This window comes from Syngnathus leptorhynchus, chromosome 9 (genome assembly GCF_054491065.1).
Source record: "Syngnathus leptorhynchus isolate UIUO chromosome 9, UIUO_Slep, whole genome shotgun sequence".
NCBI classification, from domain to species: domain Eukaryota; kingdom Metazoa; phylum Chordata; class Actinopteri; order Syngnathiformes; family Syngnathidae; genus Syngnathus; species Syngnathus leptorhynchus.
This window is the reverse complement of record NC_141203.1, coordinates 11,126,974-11,150,814: the sequence shown is the minus strand read 5'-3', so window position 1 is coordinate 11,150,814 and position 23,841 is coordinate 11,126,974. Positions and strand designations below refer to the sequence as shown.

Genomic DNA, 23,841 nt, shown 5'->3' with positions numbered 1-23,841 from the left:
ACGTCACAGATTAACCAGCCAATCAGAAAGTGGGGGGTTGTTTGGGTGTGGCACTTTTCACTTTCGTTTAAATTTTGACCATGATTTTTCCCTAATGAAGTGGCCTGTGATTAGGTACACCTGAAAATGGCGGTGTACCTAATGGAGTGTCCGTGTGACGTCACAGATCAACCAGCCAATCAGAAAGTGGGGGGTTGTTTGGGTGTGGCACTTTTCACTTTCATTTAAATTTTGACCATGATTTTTCCCTAATGAAGTGGCCTGTTATTAGGTACACCTGAAAATGGCGGTGTACCTAATGGAGTGTCCGTGTGACGTCACAGATCAACCAGCCAATCAGAAAGTGGGGGGTTGTTTGGGTGTGGCACTTTTCACTTTCATTAAAATTTTGACCATGATTTTTCCCTAATGAAGTGGCCTGTGATTAGGTACACCTGAAAATGGCGGTGTACCTAATAGAGTGTCCGTGTGACGTCACAGATCAAACAGCCAATCAGAAAGTGGGGGGTTGTTCGGGTGTGGCACTTTTCACTTTCATTAAAATTTTGACCATGATTTTTCCCTAATGAAGTGGCCTGTGATTAGGTACACCTGAAAATGGCGGTGTACCTAATAGAGTGTCCGAGTGACGTCACAGATTAACCAGCCAATCAGAAAGTGGGGGGTTGTTTGGGTGTGGCACTTTTCACTTTCGTTTAAATTTTGACCATGATTTTTCCCTAATGAAGTGGCCTGTGATTAGGTACACCTGAAAATGGCGGTGTACCTAATGGAGTGTCCGTGTGACGTCACAGATCAACCAGCCAATCAGAAAGTGGGGGGTTGTTTGGGTGTGGCACTTTTCACTTTCATTTAAATTTTGACCATGATTTTTCCCTAATGAAGTGGCCTGTTATTAGGTACACCTGAAAATGGCGGTGTACCTAATGGAGTGTCCGTGTGACGTCACAGATCAACCAGCCAATCAGAAAGTGGGGGGTTGTTTGGGTGTGGCACTTTTCACTTTCATTAAAATTTTGACCATGATTTTTCCCTAATGAAGTGGCCTGTGATTAGGTACACCTGAAAATGGCGGTGTACCTAATAGAGTGTCCGTGTGACGTCACAGATCAAACAGCCAATCAGAAAGTGGGGGGTTGTTCGGGTGTGGCACTTTTCACTTTCATTAAAATTTTGACCATGATTTTTCCCTAATGAAGTGGCCTGTGATTAGGTACACCTGAAAATGGCGGTGTACCTAATAGAGTGTCCGAGTGACGTCACAGATTAACCAGCCAATCAGAAAGTGGGGGGTTGTTTGGGTGTGGCACTTTTCACTTTCGTTTAAATTTTGACCATGATTTTTCCCTAATGAAGTGGCCTGTGATTAGGTACACCTGAAAATGGCGGTGTACCTAATGGAGTGTCCGTGTGACGTCACAGATCAACCAGCCAATCAGAAAGTGGGGGGTTGTTTGGGTGTGGCACTTTTCACTTTCATTTAAATTTTGACCATGATTTTTCCCTAATGAAGTGGCCTGTGATTATTAGGTACACCTGAAAATGGCGGTGTACCTAATAGAGTGTCCGAGTGACGTCACAGATTAACCAGCCAATCAGAAAGTGGGGGGTTGTTCGGGTGTGGCACTTTTCACTTTTGTTTAAATTTTGACCATGATTTTTCCCTAATGAAGTGGCCTGTGATTAGGTACACCTGAAAATGGCGGTGTACCTAATGGAGTGTCCGTGTGACGTCACAGATCAAACAGCCAATCAGAAAGTGGGGGGTTGTTTGGGTGTGGCACTTTTCACTTTCATTTAAATTTTGACCAGGATTTTTCCCTAATGAAGTGGCCTGTGATTATTAGGTACACCTGAAAATGGCGGTGTACCTAATAGAGTGTCCGAGTGACGTCACAGATTAACCAGCCAATCAGAAAGTGGGGGGTTGTTCGGGTGTGGCACTTTTCACTTTTGTTTAAATTTTGACCATGATTTTTCCCTAATGAAGTGGCCTGTGATTAGGTACACCTGAAAATGGCGGTGTACCTAATGGAGTGTCCGTGTGACGTCACAGATCAAACAGCCAATCAGAAAGTGGGGGGTTGTTTGGGTGTGGCACTTTTCACTTTCATTTAAATTTTGACCAGGATTTTTCCCTAATGAAGTGGCCTGTGATTAGGTACACCTGAAAATGGCGGTGTACCTAATAGAGTGTCCGAGTGACGTCACAGATTAACCAGCCAATCAGAAAGTGGGGGGTTGTTCGGGTGTGGCACTTTTCACTTTCGTTTAAATTTTGACCATGATTTTTCCCTAATGAAGTGGCCTGTGATTAGGTACACCTGAAAATGGCGGTGTACCTAATGGAGTGTCCGTGTGACGTCACAGATCAACCAGCCAATCAGAAAGTGGGGGGTTGTTTGGGTGTGGCACTTTTCACTTTCATTTAAATTTTGACCATGATTTTTCCCTAATGAAGTGGCCTGTGATTAGGTACACCTGAAAATGGCGGTGTACCTAATAGAGTGTCCGAGTGACGTCACAGATTAACCAGCCAATCAGAAAGTGGGGGGTTGTTCGGGTGTGGCACTTTTCACTTTCGTTTAAATTTTGACCATGATTTTTCCCTAATGAAGTGGCCTGTGATTAGGTACACCTAAAAATGGCGGTGTACCTAATGGAGTGTCCGTGTGACGTCACAGCTCAACCAGCCAATCAGAAAGTGGGGGGTTGTTCGGGTGTGGCACTTTTCACTTTCACTTAAACTTTTTCCCTAATGAAGTGATTAGGTACACCTGTGTCCGTGTGACGTCACAGATCAACCAGCCAATCAGAAAGTGGGGGGTTGTTTGGGTGTGGCACTTTTCACTTTCATCTAAATTTTGACCATGATTTTTCCCTAATGAAGTGGCCTGTGATTAGGTACACCTGAAAATGGCGGTGTACCTAATAGAGTGTCCGAGTGACGTCACAGATTAACCAGCCAATCAGAAAGTGGGGGGTTGTTCGGGTGTGGCACTTTTCACTTTCGTTTAAATTTTGACCATGATTTTTCCCTAATGAAGTGGCCTGTGATTAGGTACACCTAAAATGGCGGTGTACCTAATGGAGTGTCCGTGTGACGTCACAGATCCAACAGCCAATCAGAAAGTGGGGGGTTGTTCGGGTGTGGCACTTTTCACTTTCATTAAAATTTTGACCATGATTTTTCCCTAATGAAGTGGCCTGTTATTAGGTACACCTGAAAATGGCGGTGTACCTAATGGAGTGTCCGTGTGACGTCACAACCAGTCGATTTGTTGAACGGTTCGTTTGAACGAATCTTTTGAGAGAACTGATTCTGAAGATTCAGTTCACTTAAAAGAGCTGTAATGCACATCACTATTGTGTACTTACATGCGGCACAGTAAAACCTTTATGATTGGTTTATGTATTAAAAATGTGTAAAATAGTCACTAAACCGTTTAGTCTTTGATGCGTCATTTTCGGGTTTTGGTATAGGCAGTACTTCATGTGGAGGAGTCTATTCAATCTATTAAATGAATGATCTACAATCCTCAATTAACCGGTTTGCTCAAGCCTGTAAAATAAAAAGGAAGATGACGTGGGAGTTTGCATTCTGCTTTTGCCTTGTGTCTCAGGAGGGCTGCCTGCCGAACACCAGACCGTGAAACATTTATCTTCTCCTGGCACCAGTCTGCCCGATCTCTGTTTTATCAGCAGCAGCAGCAGCAGCCCAGCAATCAACTCTCTTAATGACTTATTTCTATTTGGATTCCTGGTGTGTTTGTTTTTAACTAACCGTCAACATTTGATTTGCAATTGAACCGTCTCCAAAGATTAATAATGACACTACTACTTAACAGAGATGGTTTTTGTTTGCTTGTTTCATTTTTTAATGTTCTGAGCTCGGGGCCCAACCATCAAACAAGTGATGATTACATCGAGCGGGATCACCTCCCGGCCTACGACTTGCAAAGTAATTATGATGGCTTGCATTTCTGGACATCGCCTCCTCTTATTGATTCCTTTGGCCTGACACATCCCGGCACGGAGATGAATAGTTTCATATTCGGTAACTTAAAATACAATAGAGTCTTAAGGCCACAATATTTTAAAAAATGAAAACAGGCCTTGGTGAAAGATTAAAATGCAGCAAAAGTCCACACGTGATCCACGTCGATCAGGATCTCTGAGGCTTGACAAAGTATCGTGCGCTTTTTGCCGAAGTTTCAACTCCACCGAGACTGGCCGATAAATCTGAGCGAGCTTTTTAGAGCACAATTACAAAGTTCTGAGGTGTCAGCAAGCTGCTGCTGGGAGTCAGGCTTTATTCATTGGCTCGTTGAAAGAGAAGGTGTCAGCAGGTGAAGTACACCTCTCACTTGCTGCTTGAATGATGTGCTACACAAAAAGTAAGGAACGAAAGACTCAGACTACAATATGATCGAGAATGAATTGAATTTAATCACACAATGAGAATGGCTGAATCACATTAAGACAATAGCACAACGTATAAATATAAATGTAATTAACCTTAGTTTGAAACCCCATTTCAAAACCCTAACCCTAGTTTGAAAGCCCACTTCAAAACCCTACTTCAAAACCCTAGTTTGAAACCCTAACCTGTCGATCAACAATAGAGCCGCCTTGGAGGAGGTCACCCTCGTGGCGGAAGTGCTGACTTCTAACCAAACAGGTACCACACACGTTGACGTGCAAATGAACGCAAGGCACACTCGTTCTGCGTTCGAATCCGTGACGCCACTGCGGGTTAAATCAGGAGCATGGGGGGCTTGACAAGCGTGCAGGTTCCAGGTGGAGGAAGCGAAGGATACCACGTCCTCAAAGTAAGTCACCAATTCTGCAACAAGTGGAGCAAATTCATGTCAATGACACGGGTTGTAGTGTCTGGATATTCACTATTATATTATTTTCATGAATTAATAGAGAAAGATGATTTGTATTGCCTCCTGTTGTTTATCCCACTTTTTATTCCTTCTGTTTGTAGCGTCGTGCCGCGTTCACGTACCCTCAGATAGGTGAGGTTCACGACTATTGACGTCTATTAATTGGCGTTAGATTAAACCCCACGCGAGTGACGCCACCTGTCGCTGTAACAACAGCATAATCTTTTCTTAAGAGTTTTTTATTCTGATTATTTTTTTAATTAGTTTTGCACTGTAGTAAACACAAAGGTGTTTGAAGGTGGAGTCAGTGAAGGCATCTTTGGGAGCGCCCTGATTTAAAGTCGTTTTCGAAAATGCTTCAAGAATAACCGGTGTGGTGAGTGACTGAGCAGAATGGGCGTCAATTTATTTTCTGATTTACTCGGCTTGAATGTGCAGCACTACTTTATAATTGCATAGGCGACATTTCAACTTTTCAAATGGAAAATTACTAATATTCTGTATCATTTTTTTCAATCTTTTTTGTGTGTGAAAAATACAGCAGTGGCGATCTACTCTAACTTTTAAAAAAATATATATTTGTAGTGTTTTTTAATGCATGATATTAATATTATGTTGGGAAAGTTTCACATCCACAAATATATATTTTTTTTGATGCCATTTTTAATAAATAGGTTTCACTGATTTATTTTTTGTCTTTATTTTCTTGCCAATTTTACTTATTGTTATTTGATATATCTTACTGTAATTTTGAGTTAAAGAAACCAATTTCTCAAATCGCTTAAATGACCTCTGTTACATTTCTCGTTCTGATGACCTTGCGTAGATTGTTGACATGGCAACACAGGAGCTGAAATGTAACAAGTGGACAAAAAACAGTGCAACCAAGAGAAAAAACTGAGAATAGATTGCTGGGAAATAAACATATTCAATTTTATGGAACAATAATTAAAAATTAAGTTGCAAGTTTAGTTAACTACTCCAATTAAACCACCGTCTCCCTTTTTATTTTATTTTTTGCAGGTTCAGAAAAATTCTCCCGGTCATTGTGCAGGACTGGAGCCGTTTTTTGATTTCATCATCGCAATTTGTGACACTAGACTGGTAAGTTAAACCGGCGTGTGCAGCTCCAAAATGGGTGTGGTGGCCATATCGTATATGTATGGCATGTGTACTGTGTAACAGAGCAGAGACAACGACACCATCAAAGATGTTTTGGAGAGGAACATAGACAAACCCACCAAACTCATGTTGTACAGTAGCAGGACGCTGGATGTGAGGGAGACGGAGGTCATCCCCAGCAGCTTGTGGGGTGGCAGCGGGCTGCTGGGGATCAGCATCCGCTTCTCCAACTTTGAAGGCGCTCAAAAAAATGTTTGGCATGTCTTGGTAGGTAGAAGTGTTTTTTTTTTGTTTTGTTTTTTTGCTTTTGAGCATTTATGATATTTGTGGATTTCCAGGAAGTGGAGCCACACTCTCCTGCAGCCCTGGCTGGCCTGAGACCTTATACTGACTACATTATAGGAGCGGAATCCTTTTTGGACAAGGTAGCCATTTTGATCCTACTCAGGACACGATCGTGATGACGATCGGCTGATCCTGCGTCTTCAATTCAAGCAGAACGACAATCTCTTCAAACTTATCCAAGAATACGAAGGAACGCTGCTCAAGCTCTACGTCTACAACACGGACACAGTCGAGTGTCGCGAGGTTTTCGTCAGACCGAATTGTAAATGGGGGGGAGCTGGCAGGTACGCCGGTTGCTATGGAAACCAACTTTTTCAATTTGGAGCGTGGCAGCTGATGTGAATGATGATCCAAAATCGTTTTGTCTTTCAGTCTAGGCTGCGGGATCGGCTACGGTTACCTGCACAGGGTGCCCACCGCGCCTTCCAGCCAGAGCAAGCGTCTTCCTCCACCTGGTGACACGTCTTCAGAGGTAACACGACGGTTTGAAACGAGTTCTTGTCAGGTTTCCAAATATGATTGACTGAGATGAAATCATTTTGATCTGCAGGTTGGTCTCACTGCTGTTGTTGCAACCGTTCCGGAAAATCCTGGTTCAGAAGAGAAAAACGTGGCTTTTGATCTCGTCGATATTCAAACAGGTAACGACAAAGCAATCCTACTAAATAAGGGCTTCAAGTAGCTTTCATGGTAGGGTTTTAAATTTAGGTAAGGGTTCCAAATTAGGATTAAAAGGTATAAAGGTTGGAGTTAAAATTAGTGTCAGTTTCAAATTGAGGTTGGTTAAGATTTAAAAGTAGGGTTTCAAATAAGGGTAGGATTTGAAAGTAGGGTTTTGAATGAGGGTTTCAAATTAGGATTTGGAACAAAAAAAAAAAAGCAGAAAGGTGAATATAGTGAATAAAGCTTGACCTTCTGTGTTGTTTGTTTCCAGATCTTCTCCCTTCACCTCAGTCGGTCACTCAGTCTTCATCAGAACATTCTCCCCCAACCTCCTGCGCAAATGCCACTGTCAGGCAGAATGAAGAATCTCCCTCTACTGTTGTCCAAATGATGAGTTCCCTGAGCCAAACTCCATCATCGCTAATCAGCTCCGACTCAATAAATAACACAACGCCAGCGCACTCGTCTTTGCACCTACAAGCTGTGTAAATGTCACATTGGTGTGACTTGTGGATTTTTCCCTTCAAATTGTTGTACTCCTTTTGGATTTTGTGTAAAGAATTGAAAAATAGTCAAGATTAAACAATGGTCAATGTTGTTGTAGTTCCCCTCAATACCACAAGAGGTCAGACTTTCAATGTATTGATGAGGGGAAATGAAGATACTTCATGTACTCAACATTGTTCACTTTTGGGGGGAGGGGGGACAATTCCTTTCATTTATTATTCACTCTGAGTGGAACTATATGTACCCGAAGTAAAATATACAGCCCTTGAAAAAATAAGAGCAACAAAAGCAGCAAAATGAATCCACCCAAAAAAGGCCTTTGGAGTAGACATTTTAACGCTTTGTACATGTTACTGCTGCAATTGGAAAATTCAAAGACAAACTGTACAGAATAGACTCTGCCAAGTTATCTGTACTATTATTCCTGCATAGGATTTTACGCCACAATTCTACATTTGGTTACTTTGTGCATGAAGCGGAAGAACCGAAAGCTCCCCCGAAAGCACTACATGAAACTAGATGTCCCTCGTATGCTACGCGTTACATTCTCATGGCTAACAATGTCAAATTAAAGCCTAAAAACGAATGGGAACGGAACCTGAAACCAAATCGACGGTAAACCTACTTGGCGACTGTCCTCCATAAAGTATATTCATTTTGAGCAGCTCAAACATTTTATCCTGGCACTGGCGTGACAGTTAACGCTTAACAGCGGGGGTGCCCGCTCTCAGGCTCTCTCCATTTGAGACATTTTCAACAACGTCCACTCACATTTTCTTCAAGGTACGGAGTCTGTTTCAGTGCTTTTGTCATCTCCTCAAAGCGGCTAATAAGCACGTGTCCTTTACTCAAAAACAAAAAAGCAAACATTCCAGTCCATCCATCCAACAAGCCAGTGGAGGCCCAGCAGGTGAAGCGCGGTCACCCCGCTTCTCGCTCACTGGCCTTTGACCTCGGGGAAGAAAGCTCGCCGTCCGCTTGGTCAGGCTGCGTGTCACAGTATCGTGCTGTCAGTATGAGATGATGCCGGAGGGGGCCGATCCTGAGCCAGCTGCATTCATCTGAAGATTCCCGGAGGAGCTGGACCTCCGTATGTGCGGGAGCAGGTAGGGGTCACTCCCCATCTGGTGAACGCCGATCCGGTCCTCCTTCCTGTACGCCAGGCAGCGCCGTATAAAGGCCTTAAAAAAAGAAAAGGCGAGGCACATTTGCGTTAAAATAAAAAATAAAAAAAATGTTTCAAATATTTCAACTTGAAGACAATTTGATGAAGCACAAAACAAACCTTAGCTTCATTACTGGAAACAGGCTTGACGGGGAACTGGATGTCGGTAGCTTTGAGTATGGTGTTCTCCTGAAGGATGTCCTGCTGTGACTGATTGTGGCCAAACGGCTGAAAACCGGGAACAATTTTTAGCCGTTGCTTGACATTAAAAAAACAACAACAAAAAAAACCAGAGCAACCAACTCTTATTTTACTCCTTACCTTCCTCCCATACAGACACTGGAAAAAGATGACGCCCACAGACCACACGTCCACCTTGTTGGAGATCTTTGGAGGCTCTTTTCCAACCACAAAACATTCAGGAGGCAAGTACCTAACACGGGAATCAACCACAACAGAATTAGCCCCTGAAGATGCTTTCTTATATGTTCCTTGTCTTCTCACCAATATGTTCCAGCACCCTGCGATGTCAGGTCCATCCCATCCACACCGTAGTTGTCATCATCCATAATTTTAGACAAACCAAAATCGGTGATTTTAATTTCGCCGCAGGCCGTCCCGTCCACTAACAAGATGTTACCTTCAGACACAAGAAGAGTGACAATATTAGCTAAACAGGCCCTATGTTAATTGTGATGACATCATCTCACCAACAGAATAGGTGCTCCAAGGTCAGAAGAGAACATTAACCTGGCTTAAGGTCGTAATGGATGATGGGTGGTTTGATGTCATTCAGATATTTCAGCGCGTTGACTATCTGCATGACAATGGAGCGAGCCTCCTTCTCCGACATGAGCTTGTGCTGCTTCAAGTAGAAATCCAAGTCGTTGCCGTCGCAGTACTCCATAACAGTGCAAAACCTGTCAGACGAGACGGCGGAAAAGGTCAAGTTCGAGCCTGAGCGCGAGCCCCGCTTGGGAATTCACGAGGCGACTAACGTGTCTGTGTCCAGTGAGAAGTAGTCATAAAGTTTCACGATTCTAGGATGGTCCAGCTCCTTGTGTATTCTGTACTCTCGACACGCGTGCCTGCGGCGAGGAAACGGGCGCTTAAATATTTCAAAGTGACAGTGATGTGAATTTCAGTCCGAGTCCTACATACTTGTGGTAATTCTCCTTTTTCTCATCCCTCCAGTTTTTGTTGAGTTGGTGGATTTTTACAGCGGCGTATCGTTGCTCGATCAAGTCAAAAGCCTGCGTGACACAGGAGAAGGTGCAATTATATTTTTGGGGTTTTTGCGTCACAAACGGAATTTTCGTCCATCAACTTGAATGACTTGCCTTGTAAACCTCACTGAATCCCCCTCTCCCGAGAAGGTGCAAGAGTAGGTATCGTTCATTCAACGTTGGGTGATCTTTAAATCTGCCGATGGGATAAAAAGCCAACATGGAGTGACAAATTCGGAATCTTCGCGACGTCGGCGTGAGATCAATGTGGCATCTACGATAGATTTTATTTCCACCCGCACAGCCAAGTCATTTTCCCACACTGCGTTTAGATTTGGTTTTATACCGCCGGCTCGATCTGGTCCATAAATTGTGCTGGTTTTATTGTTGGTTCGGCAAATCCGGGCCACGCCAAGTTCCTCGGTGGCAAAGCAAAGAGAGATTGATTCTCACTCACTGTGAACTGTCCTCATTATTTAATCTCTTCAGCTCCCGAATGTGAAGGTTGCGAACCCGCTCCAGACGCTCCAGCTCCGCCTGGATCTCGGCTTCTTCCTAGAAAAGATTCAAGTTGTCAAAAATATTAGAAACCGCTCCGATCGCGTGTTCAACTATTAGATCGTTCTTACGGATTGATTGACAAACCTTCTTAATGTGACCAAGTCGCAGCTTGAAGATCTCCTCCTGTTCGTGGTACTCAGCCAGCGTCAGCCTTTTGAAATACAAACAAGGGGGATTTTTTTTTTTTTTTTTTTAAATACAAATTCACTCAGCTAACATAATTTCTTTTCAAGGTGGGGTTGAGGTCAGCTTGTAGTCTTTTCTACAACTGAAATAGGCATCACATTTTTTAAAATTTATTTTTCTATTAGGGACGTTTGATGCCATTTCCCTCCCCCCTGACAAATAAACAGGACGATACCAACGAGTACTTTTGATTCTGAAAATTTCCCCCCAAAAATATGCCACATAATTTTAAACAAAAAACCTTTATATCCCAGTGTAGCATTAAAATCACACAAAAAAATAATGGAACATTGTGAAATGGCCACAAGAAACTCTAAACGGTCCTACTTACAGCTGAGGTAGGCTAGGTTTGAGGAAAGGATCACTTTCGGCTCCATTCACTGCCTTGGTTTTGCGTTGCTTTGGCTCAGGGTTAGTGGCGGGTGCTTGTGAGTTGTTGGACAAAGGCGGTTTCCTCTTGGCTAGTAGTTTCCTCTGCCTCTCGATGTCCTCCCTTTGTTGATTTATCGACTCTTGCTGTCTGAAAAGGCCGACGGGGGTTTTTGTTAAATGCCAAACCATTTTAAAAACAATCCAAGGGGTTTGAGCAAATATTTGCAGCAAATGAGAAATAAATGATGAAGGGGTGACGTGGAATGTGTGGAAAAGTCTCTCACTTGACGAGGTTCTGGAAGGCGTAGCCGTCCGTCCACTGCTCGGTGAACGATGCGCCGTGTCTCACCGTGGTGAAATGGCCCAAACGCAGCCGATCCTGCATGCTTTTCTCCCGACAGGCCTGCTTCTCTTGATTGCTCTGATGAGCCAGAACAAACAGAGGTTAGCAATTAGCCCAGCATCAAAAACGTTGCGATGTACCTTTTCTATAAGTAGTTTCTTGCTCATGGTGATGCATTTATTCAAGCGTTCCTTGTATTTTTCAAGTAACTTTTGTTGTTCGTCTATCTGTCTCCTGAGATCACAGTTGGCCTATAAAAAGGAGAAACAATTCAGTTTTTGCCATTCAGTTTCCTTTTAGCAGAGCGTGTAAAGTTCTTTGGCTAAAAATTGCAAAACATACCCGTAACAAATCATCTATTCTCCCCTCCTTCTTCTCAAGGTCGAGATTCTTCGTGCTTTCAAGGGCAGCCAGCTTCAAAACTGTGAGATCAGTCTGGTTGGCAAAGGAAAGAAAATGTGGAAACGATTAGACAAAAGTGGTTAAAGAAGAACGCCGACGTGGCGAGACGACCCAAAAAGAGTCCCTCACCTGAACAAATTTTGTCGCCAGTTGTTTTGGATGTGCCATGTGCTCACCAAAGGACAGACTGGGAGGAGAGGAGCTATTTTGTCTACCCTGGAACTAACGAGATAGCGTTTGTGTTGAGAAAAACAAACTTCCAATGAAGCAGAGTGTGGGTGGATATTTTGGACCAAACTTACAGCGGTGCCCTGAGCGGAGTGCGAGTGAGAATTCTGAGGCGAACGAATCACTGGCGGGAGGCCTCTCACTGGGCTGGAGCCATTCCCTGCCTGGAACTTCAAGGGGAAAAAAAATAGGACAGACTGAAAAAAACCCCCCCAATAATAAATGCCATCGGAGTAACAGATCTTTTTATTTCACCGATGTGATTTTTTTTTTTGTCCTTTCGAAATAAAATCGGAAGCAATTCCGTCAGGGCTTTTTTACAACAAAGATGGCAAACTTACATCAAAATAATCACTTATTTTAGGGCCCCGCGCAGTTGTCTTTCCTGTGAAGCGGAGAAATAATTTGAAGTGATATTAGCTGTATTTATTTTTTACATATACAAGAGAGTAAGAAAATGATCCTTGCCTTGGCTACTCTCTGACTGAACATCAGGTTTTCTTTTTCTGCCTCTGGGTGTTTCAGACTGCTTCTTCTCTGGAGTCTGAATAGAGAGAGATAAGATTTCATTACAAAGAAAAAAAGATAGGACACTAACTCACTTGGAAAGGTGGGTGCAGCTTTGGCACGACTTTGTCTTTATGAAAAATTGACATTCAGTTCAGCAATTAAGATTATATTTCAGTTGACCCAAAACTCACTGAGTAAGCTGGTGAACCGCCTCTTTTCACATCTGAGCCCTGAAAATAAACCGATAAATATTAGACCAAAAAAATAAAAAAACCTGAATTGGAAATTTCCCAAAGGTCAATTATCTGGACTGTCACATTTTTGGAGTAACTGAAGAGGAATGATACCACCAGAATTCAGTAAATAAAACACTTAAAATATACCTCTGATTCTTTGTCACTTGAAGATCCCAAGCTTCCAAAACTATGGTTTGAACATTCATTCGTGGTCAAACCCTAGAATGAAAATGTTTATCACTCAGAACACATACGAGTACAAATGATGGCGATTTGTCTGATTCCATAAATGGAGGGCTTACTTTGGCTCCTCCACTTGTGCTCCCAGTGCTGCCGCCGGTGCTGCCGCTGACCCCGCCCATGAAACGAGCCTCCAGCAGCTCCTGTCTGCGGGGGTCCAGGCTGTGCAGCTCCTCCATGGCGCCTGTAAACATTAGCGACAATTCACAGCACATCTGGGTTACCACCAGAGAATATCGTTTAATTGGAGCCCTAGAGGACGCACAAGAGCACACGACCGCAGGGTTGGAATAAAAGCAATAATCATGCTTGTGCATCATCAAGTGCGCCTTTTGGTCATATTTGGACCGAGTCACATTGCTAAGCACAAATGTCACGTGAGGACCAGGCCTAATATTTGGACAGCAAGTCAAGGATGAATAATTAATTCTTATTGCCTGAGCTCCCAGGGCACTAGCATCTCTGCAGCCTCAGTGAACCTGTGCGATAATGATGCGACCATTTTGTATCTGCGCATGAGGCTGGACAGTTAGTGGCTTTGCAAGCAGAGAATAAAAAAAATAAAAAAAAGGATAGCGTACTAAGTGATTGTAACATCTACATACTAAAGTATTCAAATAAATGTATGATTGCTGCTTTCCAGATTTTCTGCCGCAGCAGTGTAACACAATGTCAACAAACTAAAACAATTGGGGGAAGGACAATGCCACCGAGCTTGATAAATGTTACAACCAATACGATTACGGTTTAGATGAAAAACAATTCAGGACCAAGCCATCCCATCTCTGTTGCTTTTTCAGAGACAATGGAAAGAGTCGAAAATAATTTGTACAAAGGTGGGAGGGTGTATATTGACTGCTACCAAGAAGATTTCAAAACAACTTGCTGACTCATTGTACTTTTTGCTGGCTACTACAGCTGTTGCAATAATTTACAAGTGATACCACCGTTGATTGCTGCTGCTAAAGTCAATAAAAGTGTTCGGCTTTTCTCACAAAGGTGACTATCTGAACAGTTTAAATGACAGTTTATACGACAATGCCATTTTTCTCCAAAACGTGGGTCATCATTCTTCCATCCTTGTCCTACATCTTTGAAATGTCTCCCTGATGCAACACACTGATTCAAAGCTGGATAATGATATAAAATATGCAGGACACCAGACCCCGAGAACCAGGATTGAAGACCCCTGCTCGACAGGAAAAATGTGACAGGAATAAAACCCCGTTGCCTTTTGACCCAGTAAATTTCCGACACATTAATACAATCCAGCTATGTGTTTTTATAAAGGTTTGCCCTGAAGGCCTCTGTGTACGAGAATTATCTATTTTAACGCCCCTGCTGGAACAAGTGGTTGAACCCTTAGAGCCATGCCTGTGAATGTCATTTTAACGCCATGTTGCTCAGCAGATTGACCACCTGTTTATGGCAGAGACACTTGAGAAAGTCCTAAAAAGCTCTGGCATTAATTAATGGCCCACTTCCGGCAAGTTCATTGCATTGGATGATACAACTTTGACTATTAGGCATTACTTTGTCTTTCAGTACTGCAATCTCCCCCATTTGTATCAACATTTACAGGAAAAGACAAGAGGGGTCCAAGAGAAGCAGGATGCAGAGGCCAAACGTGTTGACTTCAAACTTAAAATGGTGTCAATCAATGGCTTTGGAACAGTGACATCCGATTTAGCAAGTTACTCTCGGCTGTTTTGTTAAAAGTCATGTTAGGCTAAATTTCAATGAATATTTCATCTCAAGCATTAGCAGCATATTGCAGCTTGGTGCAAATAAGACGTCACGTTGTGACACGACAATCGCCACACAATGGTGGATGTCCACCTACGTGCAAGCATGCCAACTAGTGATAGAGACATCGGTAACCATCAGCAGACATTTGCTTTGTCCCCCACCGTTGTTTCCCCCTTTTACCTTCATCGTTTACTTGAACATCTCGTGCAAAAAAAAAGGTGCACGCTTAATATGGCTGCGTGCATCCAAAACAATCGCGACCTTTCCTACTTATAAATACTCGTCCACCATATGCGTGCAATTTTTTGAAAGATAATGAAAATCCAGAGCTCGGGAAAAGACGATGCTTTGATGTTGCTAGCTAGTAGCCAAAAAAGCCTCAATGGACTTTGGAGCCGATATTCTGCTAACATTCACGACTAAGCGTCCGTCGTCTCGCTTCAATTCCCTTCCCGTTCTGCCACGCACAAAAAACAACACGCAGGGTGGTAAAGCGGGTATTAATCTTCCCAATAACGTTCCAAAATACCTTCAAGGGCCTTCAGCAGCGCCGTGGTATGTTCCTGAAAACACGGTCAGTGTTGAGGACGTGGAGAGCTGGGACCAAAGATGGCGGCCCCTCCAAACTTCCACTACTTTGGACACTCATCAAGCTACTTTTCTCCCGTGGAGTTGACGCCCCGAGCCCGGTACATCGCCTCCCCCGCCGGTGGTGGGATTTGCCACCGGAGAAAGGTGGTAATTAAACAAAGTTAGTGGAGAACAAAACCTCTTGATGCCTTGGTACGTGTAGTGTATTAAGTGTGTTTACTGCCGTGTCTTGTCGTGGGCTTCCTCCTCGGTCCTCAAGTGGAAGACGACGTCACGCAGCGTGTGCAAAAAAAAAAAAAAAAAAAACCTAAAAATAAAGTTCATGCTTTTTGTTTCGTCTCATCAACAACAAATAAATGAAACATTCACCACCTCAAAATATGAAAATATAGTATTTCATGGCAAAATACACTATTGGAGCAATTTGGTATATACACATAAAAACAACAAAACATAAATATATTTTTATCAGTGCTTCTCAATTTCTTTCTGTTACACCTCCCAAGAAGGAATTTATTTTGTGTCCCTCCAACTCTACACCATAATTATCAATTATATCATTTGTCTATACAATTTTTATGTCTGTACAGAAAACCCCAAAATAACTTCATACAAAACTAAAGTGGAAAACAACTCAAAAATGTTCTTTGCAATAATATACCTGACGCATCCCCATGAGTCTAAATGTAGTATTCAGATTTTATTCTTTTTTTTAATATGAATTAAGCAAAAAAAATACCTGTTTTTAATCCATCTCAGGGGGCGGCCATTTTGAAACTTGATGGCGACTGAAAATGACATCACAGTTTCTCAAGTCCAAAGTATAAAAATAAACAACATTTTGGTACACACAAAAAAAAATTGCACGACAGGATGTCAACAGGGTGAAATTGGATGTAATTTCCTGTATTTGCTCTGCATCCACACCCGGTGCATTGAAACTTTTTTCGCTCTGTTAACTTGAATTCTTCGATCCTCCAGATTCTGAACTTTCTCCAATCCAGCGTTGGTAAATAAAGTATGAACTTCATCTGTGGACATAAAAGACAATCAATTCATCGTTCATTAACGTGAACGAGTAAGCATATCATTGTAGTTTCTTACCTTTTGTAAAAAAATAAACACAAGTTCCATCTCCTCGCGCGTAGAAATTGTCTGACAAGCACCGACCTGATTGCAAAAATACGACCCCTATTAATAGACTACATCCACGCAAGCCATTATATAAAGAACACTGTCGTGATGTGTCCAACAAATCCATGACTCACCCTTCTTAAACCTGAGTTGTGACAAATCGTATCGTCCGTAATCCCGAAAAAGGAAAATCCCACCAAATTTCAGATAGGAGGCTAACCTGTTAATGACTCCTTGCATCCTGTTGATTAAAATCTCATTTACTGACCACAAGTGGGCTTTTAAGTCTGCTATATTTATGCTAACACCATACTGCGTTTTTGCAGTAGACTTCACCCACCTGTCTGGGTGAATGGAGGAGAGTACAAAAACTGCAAGAATAACATCCAGACTCTGTGGAGGAAAGGGAAGAGAACACTCATCCTTACAAATATCATGCACAAAAGCGTGGCACACAGAGTGGTCGAAGTCGGGATGATTCTATGAGAGGGGGGCACAAAAGAATTCATTTGATTCAGTCTTCTCTTTCCCAAGGTTTTTTACTAGAGCACGAAAACGCATCGGTCTTGTTACCTTCAACAGCTGAATAGCACATGGGGAGAAATCACAACAGTATATAAATGCACTGTTTTCCCTGTGAACAAAATGAAAACTTAACGTTAATAATATACTCAGAAGATATCAAATATGAATTACATGACACTTACTTGACATGATTAAGAATTGGGAATACGCTGTTGCCAACCCCACATCCAACCTGTAAAGATATACAGTTGAGCTACATAACAGCACCTTTTGATAAAAATGAACCTTTTTATTAGTTGTATTTATCATTATTCACAAAATAGTATTTTGCAAAAACCTCTAATATCCTGAAAGAGGCGTGTTGTCCTGGGTAAGTCAGGCCTTTTTTATTTATTCCATGGTCTGAAGTACAGTCAAAGTGTGTACAGCTGTGGCATTGCTGATGTTTAGACTCCATCTTTCCTTCAAAGTCCTTCTCTTGGCTTTTGGAATCAGACGGAAGCAGTTCTGGGAATTCCAAAAGCAGCCACTTGCGATCTTTGAAGAATTTACCCTCGTGTAGCTCGTAAAACTTATCCCAGTAGTGATGAGCTTCTGTATCGAATTTGCCTGTGACATTAAAGAGTAAGGTCACCTTTTTTCTAATTTGAAAGGTGACAGTTTTGAAATTTGATTTGAAACACAAATCTTGCCTTGTTCCCCTGATGGAATGTGCACCTTGGAGTTTTCAGCAGCTTTCAATTGTGCGTTATCTTTGTCCGCCTCTGTCCACTCCACATGATCCCTAAACAGTAAGAATTACACAACTACTGTAAACATATAAAGGAAACAAGGCACATTGCACGCATAAAATTAAAAACAAATATTTAAAAGTTGGACTTCAATCATTTTTCTGTCATTACTGACCACATATTGTGCTTAAAGATGTCATCAGGGTTGTTCAAAATTCTTGAACCCAGTGGAGCTGAGGGTCTTCTTATTGTGCTCTTCAAACGTGTAGACACTCTGCTGATGACTAAATCGAGGCTACGAAAGTGATGCATTTATTCTGAAAAAAAACAACAACCCAATAATATTTTAGTTGACAGATATTTGAGGTTTTAACGATAATTTTGTTCTTTATTTATGCTGTTACACTTCCTACCAGGTGGTGTCAGCAGTGAGTCTTAACGTTGTTGAGTCGACGTATATCGTGGAAAGAAGCAGACCAGCTACCAAAACAAGACTAAGGAGGCACAAGTAAACTAAACATTCATCCAAGGATACTACGGTAAAACATTACGTCATTAAATGTGCCTTTACCGTTTTATTTCTTGCCGATAAACTGGATCAAAATCCTTTTAATCCGATCAACCCGATTCAGTCCTCTATGATGCCTCTTAACTTAAGCTAAGGTCGCTAATTGAATGTAGTCGTGTTTACGATACAACAAGACCCAAGATCTTCCGAACACAGTCGGTTCAAAATTATCAAAGTGAGAAAAAAAAATACCATAATCACCCGATTTGGCTGTAATGTGGAGTAGCGGACACCTGCTTTTGCGCATGCGTACATGATCTTGTGTGTCGCCGGATTGTGACGTAATGCCTCAGTGCCAATGAGAAGTGGGGTACATTTTTTGTTTACCTTTTCAAATGCCACATTCGTGATTTATAACACATCAGTTATTTTGAAGAATAAGTCGTGATTTGTTATTACTTATTCTTAATTTATTTATTTGAAGAAATGGAGACACAATAACCTCTGCCTGTATAAGATGCTGAAAACACTTTTCTTGCAGATACTCTCTTGAAAGGTTGAAAGAAATGCAACTAGATGATGGCGCTTTACTGGAAAAAAAAACGGAAGGTAAATGCTGCTGAGGTGCTGAGCTGGAGAGAACGAGGTATCGGAGATGGTGGGACACTAACAAGGCTCAATACGAAGGTCCTGAGAGCCATCCTTTTGGGGGTAATGCAAAACAAAATACAATAGCACTTCAATGCTGCTGTATTTTCTTTTCATGTTAATTTTTTTCTAACTGTTGCCATAATACAGGATAATAGAAATTTCTGTGTAGCGTGGGGCAATACCTCCAAATCCGCAATATTGTATGAAAATGGTAAAATTTACCTGGAAAATTACCTCGAGTGCTTTAGCTGGTGAGTAGAAATCTCTTCCATTTTTAGTTTGCACTTTCATTTTATTATCATTACGATTGCTGAGATTCTTTCTTGTCAACTGACAACAGTACTTTAACTTTTGAACAGTGTTCATTCCAAGCCTCACGCTCTCTACGAGTTGCCAAAGCGATCTAAAAAGGAAAAGTTTCAAGATACCTTGCTGTGCCAAAGCCCACTTGTAAGTCAATGCCCAGAAACTAAACTTTATCGTTACTTCATCTCCACATTTATGTTGAATCTGTTTTGTTGGCAGGAAAGCACATTAGCGTCTCCTTCCGATCAGAAGCCCAGCCTCTTGTGCTTGACGGCCAATAATTGGTTGTATCGCTTAGCAGATTCAACGGGACAGGAGCTGGAGAGAGTTTTCCTCTCTTCAGAACACAAATTTGGGTTAATTAGCTTTTGGTTGTAGGGCTCTTAAAAAAAAAAGTATACAGGCTTCATGTTGCTATTCTTGTTTTTCTTTAGGTACATAAACTGGGATGTTTCTCAAGAGATATTTTATGTTAAATCAATTCTAAACAAAAGCACATCCCTACAGCAACAGGTAAAAAAAATATTCTGTCATTTGGTTAGAATTCCATAAATAGATTGTTGAACTTATTGTATGTTTTCTATGGGTGATTCGCTGCAATAATTTCTTCTTTTTTTTTTTTTTTGGACCAGGCTGGTATCGCCCAGAATGCCGTGATGCATTTGGCCATATTCCAAGTTTTCCCCTTACAAATTGTGGCCATGATGGAAATCAACAAGCAGGTTTGCACAGTATACTTGCTCTTGTAACAACAAGCTGTGAATATCGTAATATTACCTGTTTCATTTTCTGCAGGTATTCGGGAACGGCATAACTGACGTCGATTTATCTCAGGGTGTCTTGGCTGTTTCCTACAGCAAAAAGGCATTGAAACTGTTTAGCTTTGAGCACATTCTGAAAAAGGTGTGTATGTTCTATTCATTCTTTGATTGCTTCTAATAATATGCCTGGTGATGATTGACCAGAAAATTTTAAAAAATTGGAATAGCCATAATATACTGTATATTTTTTCGTCTAGTACCTGGTGGAAAAAATAACGCTCGGAAAGCCAAGTTCACTCCTCAATGGCAAAACAGTGGGAGACGTTCCATTCGGCATTCCGACAAATATCCACATTACAGGTATCGTTAATCCTCTAATAAAGATTTGGCGAAGACTCTTGGCCAAGAAATCAAACTTTTATTCATTTATTTTGATTGTAATGACACAGATTGCCCTCCGGTGCTCTTCGAGGTGTCCTGCTCCAGCAATGGTGTTCAATTTGGAGGCTTTCCTTGGCATTACATTCACACACCACCCAAAAAATGTCACCAAGGGACTCATCACTTCCGCTCACTCAAAGACAGCACTCTGGTATCAAAAACTCAACTCTTAACACCACATATGAATAAATATTCTTTCTAGGAACTCAAATGTACTCAAATGATGCTCAGCACCTGAAGTAGGCGGAGGTGCCACTTGTTTACATAACTTCTTGATAACTTTCTCTCTGAGCTACATTGTACGCTTCATAATGTTCCCAAAAATAATCCCCTTTTTTAAAAATCAATTTAGGCCATAAACGGAATACAGAATATGGACTGTTGCGCTCTAGAGAGCGATATGATTTTCTTCCATCCTGATGAATCAGGAAGAATCATTCACATGGGACCCAGCACTATAAAGTGAGTAGCACATAGAAATACTTCAATATAAAGTACACGTAAATAATCTCAAATGAATATATATTTTTTTCCCCTCCTGCTAGCGTTCTTAAAATCCTCGGCGAGCGCAACAGCGAATTGCCGTCAAAGGTAATAGAAGATTTCTCGATAGCGACGCAGCGGAACGAGATTGTAAGTGCTTTGCTTCGGTTGAAATGATTGTTTTTAAGAGTTACTTATATAATTAAAAAATATATATATATCCTGCAGCCTTCCTCGCAAGTCACAGTCACCTCTTCAGGGCGCACAGTGAAAAGACGATTCCAGCAGCTCGATGATGATTGTTTTTACGAGGTATGAAAAAAAAAAACTTTTGAGCTCCAGACTTTCTCCAGAAAGAGACTCGCCATTATTATTTGATCGTACAAAATGTTTCTTTCAGACTTTCCGGACGGTAATATATGAGGACGAGCTGGACCTTTTGGCAGTGGTGGTCACCACCAGTAGCCTGGAGAGGGAGGGACGCGTTCGGATCCAACTACACGACAACCAGAGCGGACATTTACTGAAAACTGTCGAGCTGCTGGAACCTTGGGATGAGGTGAGTATCCGTCCGCACGCTAGCATGCGACCAGGTGAACTTTCATTTTTTTGCTTTCAGACTTTACGACATGACCTGGTCTTCGACAAGGACACGATTGCTCATATCGTACATCGGAACAGCGACGTCGGCTGTTACCTTTACAAGCTCAAGACTAACTGAAGTAGAATTTGGCCTGTTTTTTTTTTTTTTTCATTGTTCCAATCTGTTACTTTGTACAGTATACTGGATTCATTTTGTACGTTTTATTGAAATAAAACATTGTCTTACTTTGACTAAACTATTTGAAGATGTTATTTTGATCAGTTGTTTAAGCTTATTTTACCATCATTATTTTTGATGCTGGTTTTTAGTAGATGGATCTATTGATTGAGTTTTTTTTTTTTTTTTTTTTAAAAAGGAATATTTTTTACGCTTCATGTTTTTTTTCTTTCTTTTTGTTATGAAACTTGTGTCATAAGGGGCAAAGTAAATAACGGTGAGTTTTGTAAGCTGCAATTAGAAAACGCCCCTCCTCCGAAGATTTTTGTCAACCACCCGCGACGTGACTCACTCTCAAGTCCGTCCACGACAGCCTGCAACTCTTCATCATCGTCTTCGTCGTCCCGATCTCCTGTCGCTGAGAAACGAGACCAACATGGAGAACTACAAACTATTTTTGCTCACCTTGTCGTCTGCCGGTTTGGTCGCCGTTCTCGCCATCATCTTCGTGTTACGATGGGTTCTTCACTTTCAAAATGGTCTGGCCTGGGACGGAGGACAAGCAGAGTTTAACTGGCATCCGGTTTTAAACATCTGCGGGTTTATCATCCTGCAGGGTCTGGGTGAGTTGTGCTTTTCATTCTTAGTTCTCTGGCCAAAGGAATTCAGACGATTTGATATTATTACACAATTGCAGAAGTGCGTAGAAGGAAGGAGGCGTGCCCATTTTTTTAGCACGCCGTTCAAGAACACATGTGCAGCGGTCCAATGTTTCCAAAGTCGTTTGTGGACGAACCGCGCAATATACTCGAATTACTTTGAGTCTTTCAGAAGGATGTGAAACAATAGACATTGTGAGATTTGGTTTCTACTCAACCCAAACAAGATTTTCCAGTTTTTGTCTAACTTTACTTTGCTTTAACTTACACCGAAATAAAAGATCTTATGAAAATATGTTCTTCCTTTTGTCAATATGTGTACACATGGACCTTAGTAAATCAACATTTTGAGTCGTTCACACATTTTTATATCATATGAGCGTCCATAAGTAATCAGAATAATTTGCAATTCTTTTTTTTCTCTAACAACCTCAAATGACTTTCTCTTTTTAAGCCATCATCGTGTACAGACTACCATGGAGCTGGAAGTGCAGCAAACTCACCATGAAGTTTATCCACGCAAGTTTGAACCTGGCGGCCTTCGTTTTTGCTGTCGTTGCGACCGTGGCGGTTTTCGATTTTCACAACACCTCCAAAATCCCCAACATGTACAGTCTGCACAGCTGGGTGGGCCTGGGAGCTGTCATAATCTACGGTCTACAGGTTAATGCATTCTTTTTTCTTTTCTTCCTGTTTTAAAAAAATATATATAATTATAATGTGAATATGTCTTTATGCAGCTCGTTTTAGGGGTCGGCTTGTATTTGATTCCATTTACCCCCATATCCTGGAGAGCAGCCTTTATGCCCGTTCATGTCTACTGTGGCCTGTTCCTCTTCACCTCCGTCATCGCCGTGGCACTCATGGGCATCACTGAGAAACTCATATTTAGCCTGTAAGTACAGAAAACAGTGTCACTAAGGTTAATTTCTAGAAGGTATATTGAAACATTTTACTTCTCTCCTCCTAGGAGTAACCCCAAGTACAAAGACTCACCCCCAGAGGCGGTTTTTGTGAACATTTTGGGTCTCTTTCTGGTGGTTTTCGGAGCGCTAATCCTTTGGATTGCCACTCGAAGTTCTTGGAAGCGGCCCAGTGAGCAGACCTTGCATAGTCTGCATTCCAACGAGGGCGGTGAGGATAGCATAAAAGTGGGTCCGACCCTGTCTCAACTCTCAGATGAAGCAGAGGGTGAAGGCTTCGGGGAGATCCGAAGGAGAAATAATAAACTTGATGATCAGGTCAACTGAATTTCAAAATAAACCGCAACTGTCTCCAGTTTACGATGAATGTACATTCTTTTTTTTCCAATAGTCAATGATGCTGTATTTTTATTCATATGTGCTATGTCATATTTTTCTTGTATATTGTAGATGTTGAATGTGTTGCACTATGACCTGATTGTATGTTAAAAGGGCTTTCATAAATATGACAAAATTTGGCATAATCCTCAGATTCTCTTGTATTGTTCCATCTTTGAATGATTAAAATATCATTTGACTAATTCTACAATAAATATTTGCAGATTCTAATGTGACTCTATT

General features: G+C 41.6%; 5 protein-coding genes across 17 annotated transcripts; 3 read left to right on the top strand and 2 right to left on the bottom strand.

Moving 5' to 3' along the window:
- The first annotated feature begins 4,628 nt into the window (after positions 1-4,628).
- Positions 4,629-7,619, top strand: LOC147051175 (Golgi reassembly-stacking protein 2-like). Of its 2 annotated transcripts, none has more exons than XM_085920503.1 (8): positions 4,629-4,832; positions 5,916-5,996; positions 6,078-6,281; positions 6,353-6,439; positions 6,513-6,643; positions 6,732-6,831; positions 6,910-7,000; positions 7,294-7,619. In XM_085920503.1, the coding sequence occupies exons 1-8, from the start codon at positions 4,770-4,772 to the stop codon at positions 7,509-7,511; spliced, it is 975 nt and encodes a 324-aa protein (XP_085776629.1). In that variant the 5' UTR covers positions 4,629-4,769; the 3' UTR covers positions 7,512-7,619. The 2 variants fall into 2 exon arrangements, with proteins under 2 accessions (XP_085776629.1, XP_085776628.1); XM_085920502.1 differs by having other exon boundaries at positions 6,510-6,643.
- A 91-nt stretch (positions 7,620-7,710) lies between these two features.
- On the bottom strand, positions 7,711-16,212 carry tlk1a (tousled-like kinase 1a). Its single transcript, XM_085920471.1, has 23 exons — positions 16,078-16,212; positions 15,277-15,591; positions 13,061-13,182; positions 12,906-12,977; positions 12,714-12,752; positions 12,481-12,556; positions 12,354-12,397; positions 12,087-12,182; positions 11,914-12,006; positions 11,725-11,817; positions 11,523-11,633; positions 11,324-11,460; positions 10,999-11,187; positions 10,566-10,632; positions 10,378-10,475; positions 10,035-10,116; positions 9,856-9,947; positions 9,693-9,782; positions 9,445-9,614; positions 9,199-9,334; positions 9,016-9,127; positions 8,815-8,922; positions 7,711-8,710 (listed from the first exon to the last, which is right to left on the bottom strand). Exons 3-23 carry the CDS (start codon positions 13,175-13,177, stop codon positions 8,540-8,542), a joined length of 2,193 nt encoding a protein of 730 aa, XP_085776597.1. The 5' UTR covers positions 13,178-13,182; positions 15,277-15,591; positions 16,078-16,212; the 3' UTR covers positions 7,711-8,539.
- Positions 16,037-23,513, bottom strand: mettl8 (methyltransferase 8, methylcytidine). Of its 11 annotated transcripts, none has more exons than XM_085920491.1 (15): positions 23,294-23,512; positions 23,076-23,190; positions 22,801-22,987; positions 21,991-22,184; positions 19,971-20,044; positions 18,142-18,222; positions 17,904-18,045; positions 17,690-17,781; positions 17,335-17,606; positions 17,180-17,229; positions 17,046-17,106; positions 16,813-16,952; positions 16,607-16,713; positions 16,443-16,508; positions 16,037-16,369 (listed from the first exon to the last, which is right to left on the bottom strand). In XM_085920491.1, exons 7-15 carry the CDS (start codon positions 18,038-18,040, stop codon positions 16,215-16,217), a joined length of 1,080 nt encoding a protein of 359 aa, XP_085776617.1. In that variant the 5' UTR covers positions 18,041-18,045; positions 18,142-18,222; positions 19,971-20,044; positions 21,991-22,184; positions 22,801-22,987; positions 23,076-23,190; positions 23,294-23,512; the 3' UTR covers positions 16,037-16,214. The 11 variants fall into 11 exon arrangements, with proteins under 11 accessions (XP_085776617.1, XP_085776619.1, XP_085776620.1 ...); XM_085920493.1 differs by having other exon boundaries at positions 22,104-22,184; XM_085920494.1 differs by lacking the exon at positions 18,142-18,222 and having other exon boundaries at positions 23,294-23,513.
- On the top strand, positions 18,157-21,720 carry dcaf17 (ddb1 and cul4 associated factor 17). 2 transcript variants are annotated; one of them, XM_085920483.1, is made up of 15 exons: positions 18,157-18,267; positions 18,778-18,947; positions 19,035-19,138; positions 19,247-19,337; positions 19,413-19,549; positions 19,628-19,706; positions 19,841-19,915; positions 19,989-20,096; positions 20,212-20,314; positions 20,404-20,546; positions 20,748-20,857; positions 20,941-21,028; positions 21,107-21,190; positions 21,279-21,437; positions 21,498-21,720. In XM_085920483.1, the coding sequence occupies exons 2-15, from the start codon at positions 18,813-18,815 to the stop codon at positions 21,597-21,599; spliced, it is 1,518 nt and encodes a 505-aa protein (XP_085776609.1). In that variant the 5' UTR covers positions 18,157-18,267; positions 18,778-18,812; the 3' UTR covers positions 21,600-21,720. The 2 variants fall into 2 exon arrangements, with proteins under 2 accessions (XP_085776609.1, XP_085776608.1); XM_085920482.1 differs by having other exon boundaries at positions 19,826-19,915.
- Positions 21,958-23,816, top strand: cybrd1 (cytochrome b reductase 1). Its single transcript, XM_085920505.1, has 4 exons — positions 21,958-22,261; positions 22,752-22,960; positions 23,038-23,192; positions 23,268-23,816. Exons 1-4 carry the CDS (start codon positions 22,075-22,077, stop codon positions 23,545-23,547), a joined length of 831 nt encoding a protein of 276 aa, XP_085776631.1. The 5' UTR covers positions 21,958-22,074; the 3' UTR covers positions 23,548-23,816.
- Positions 23,817-23,841: the final 25 nt, after the last annotated feature.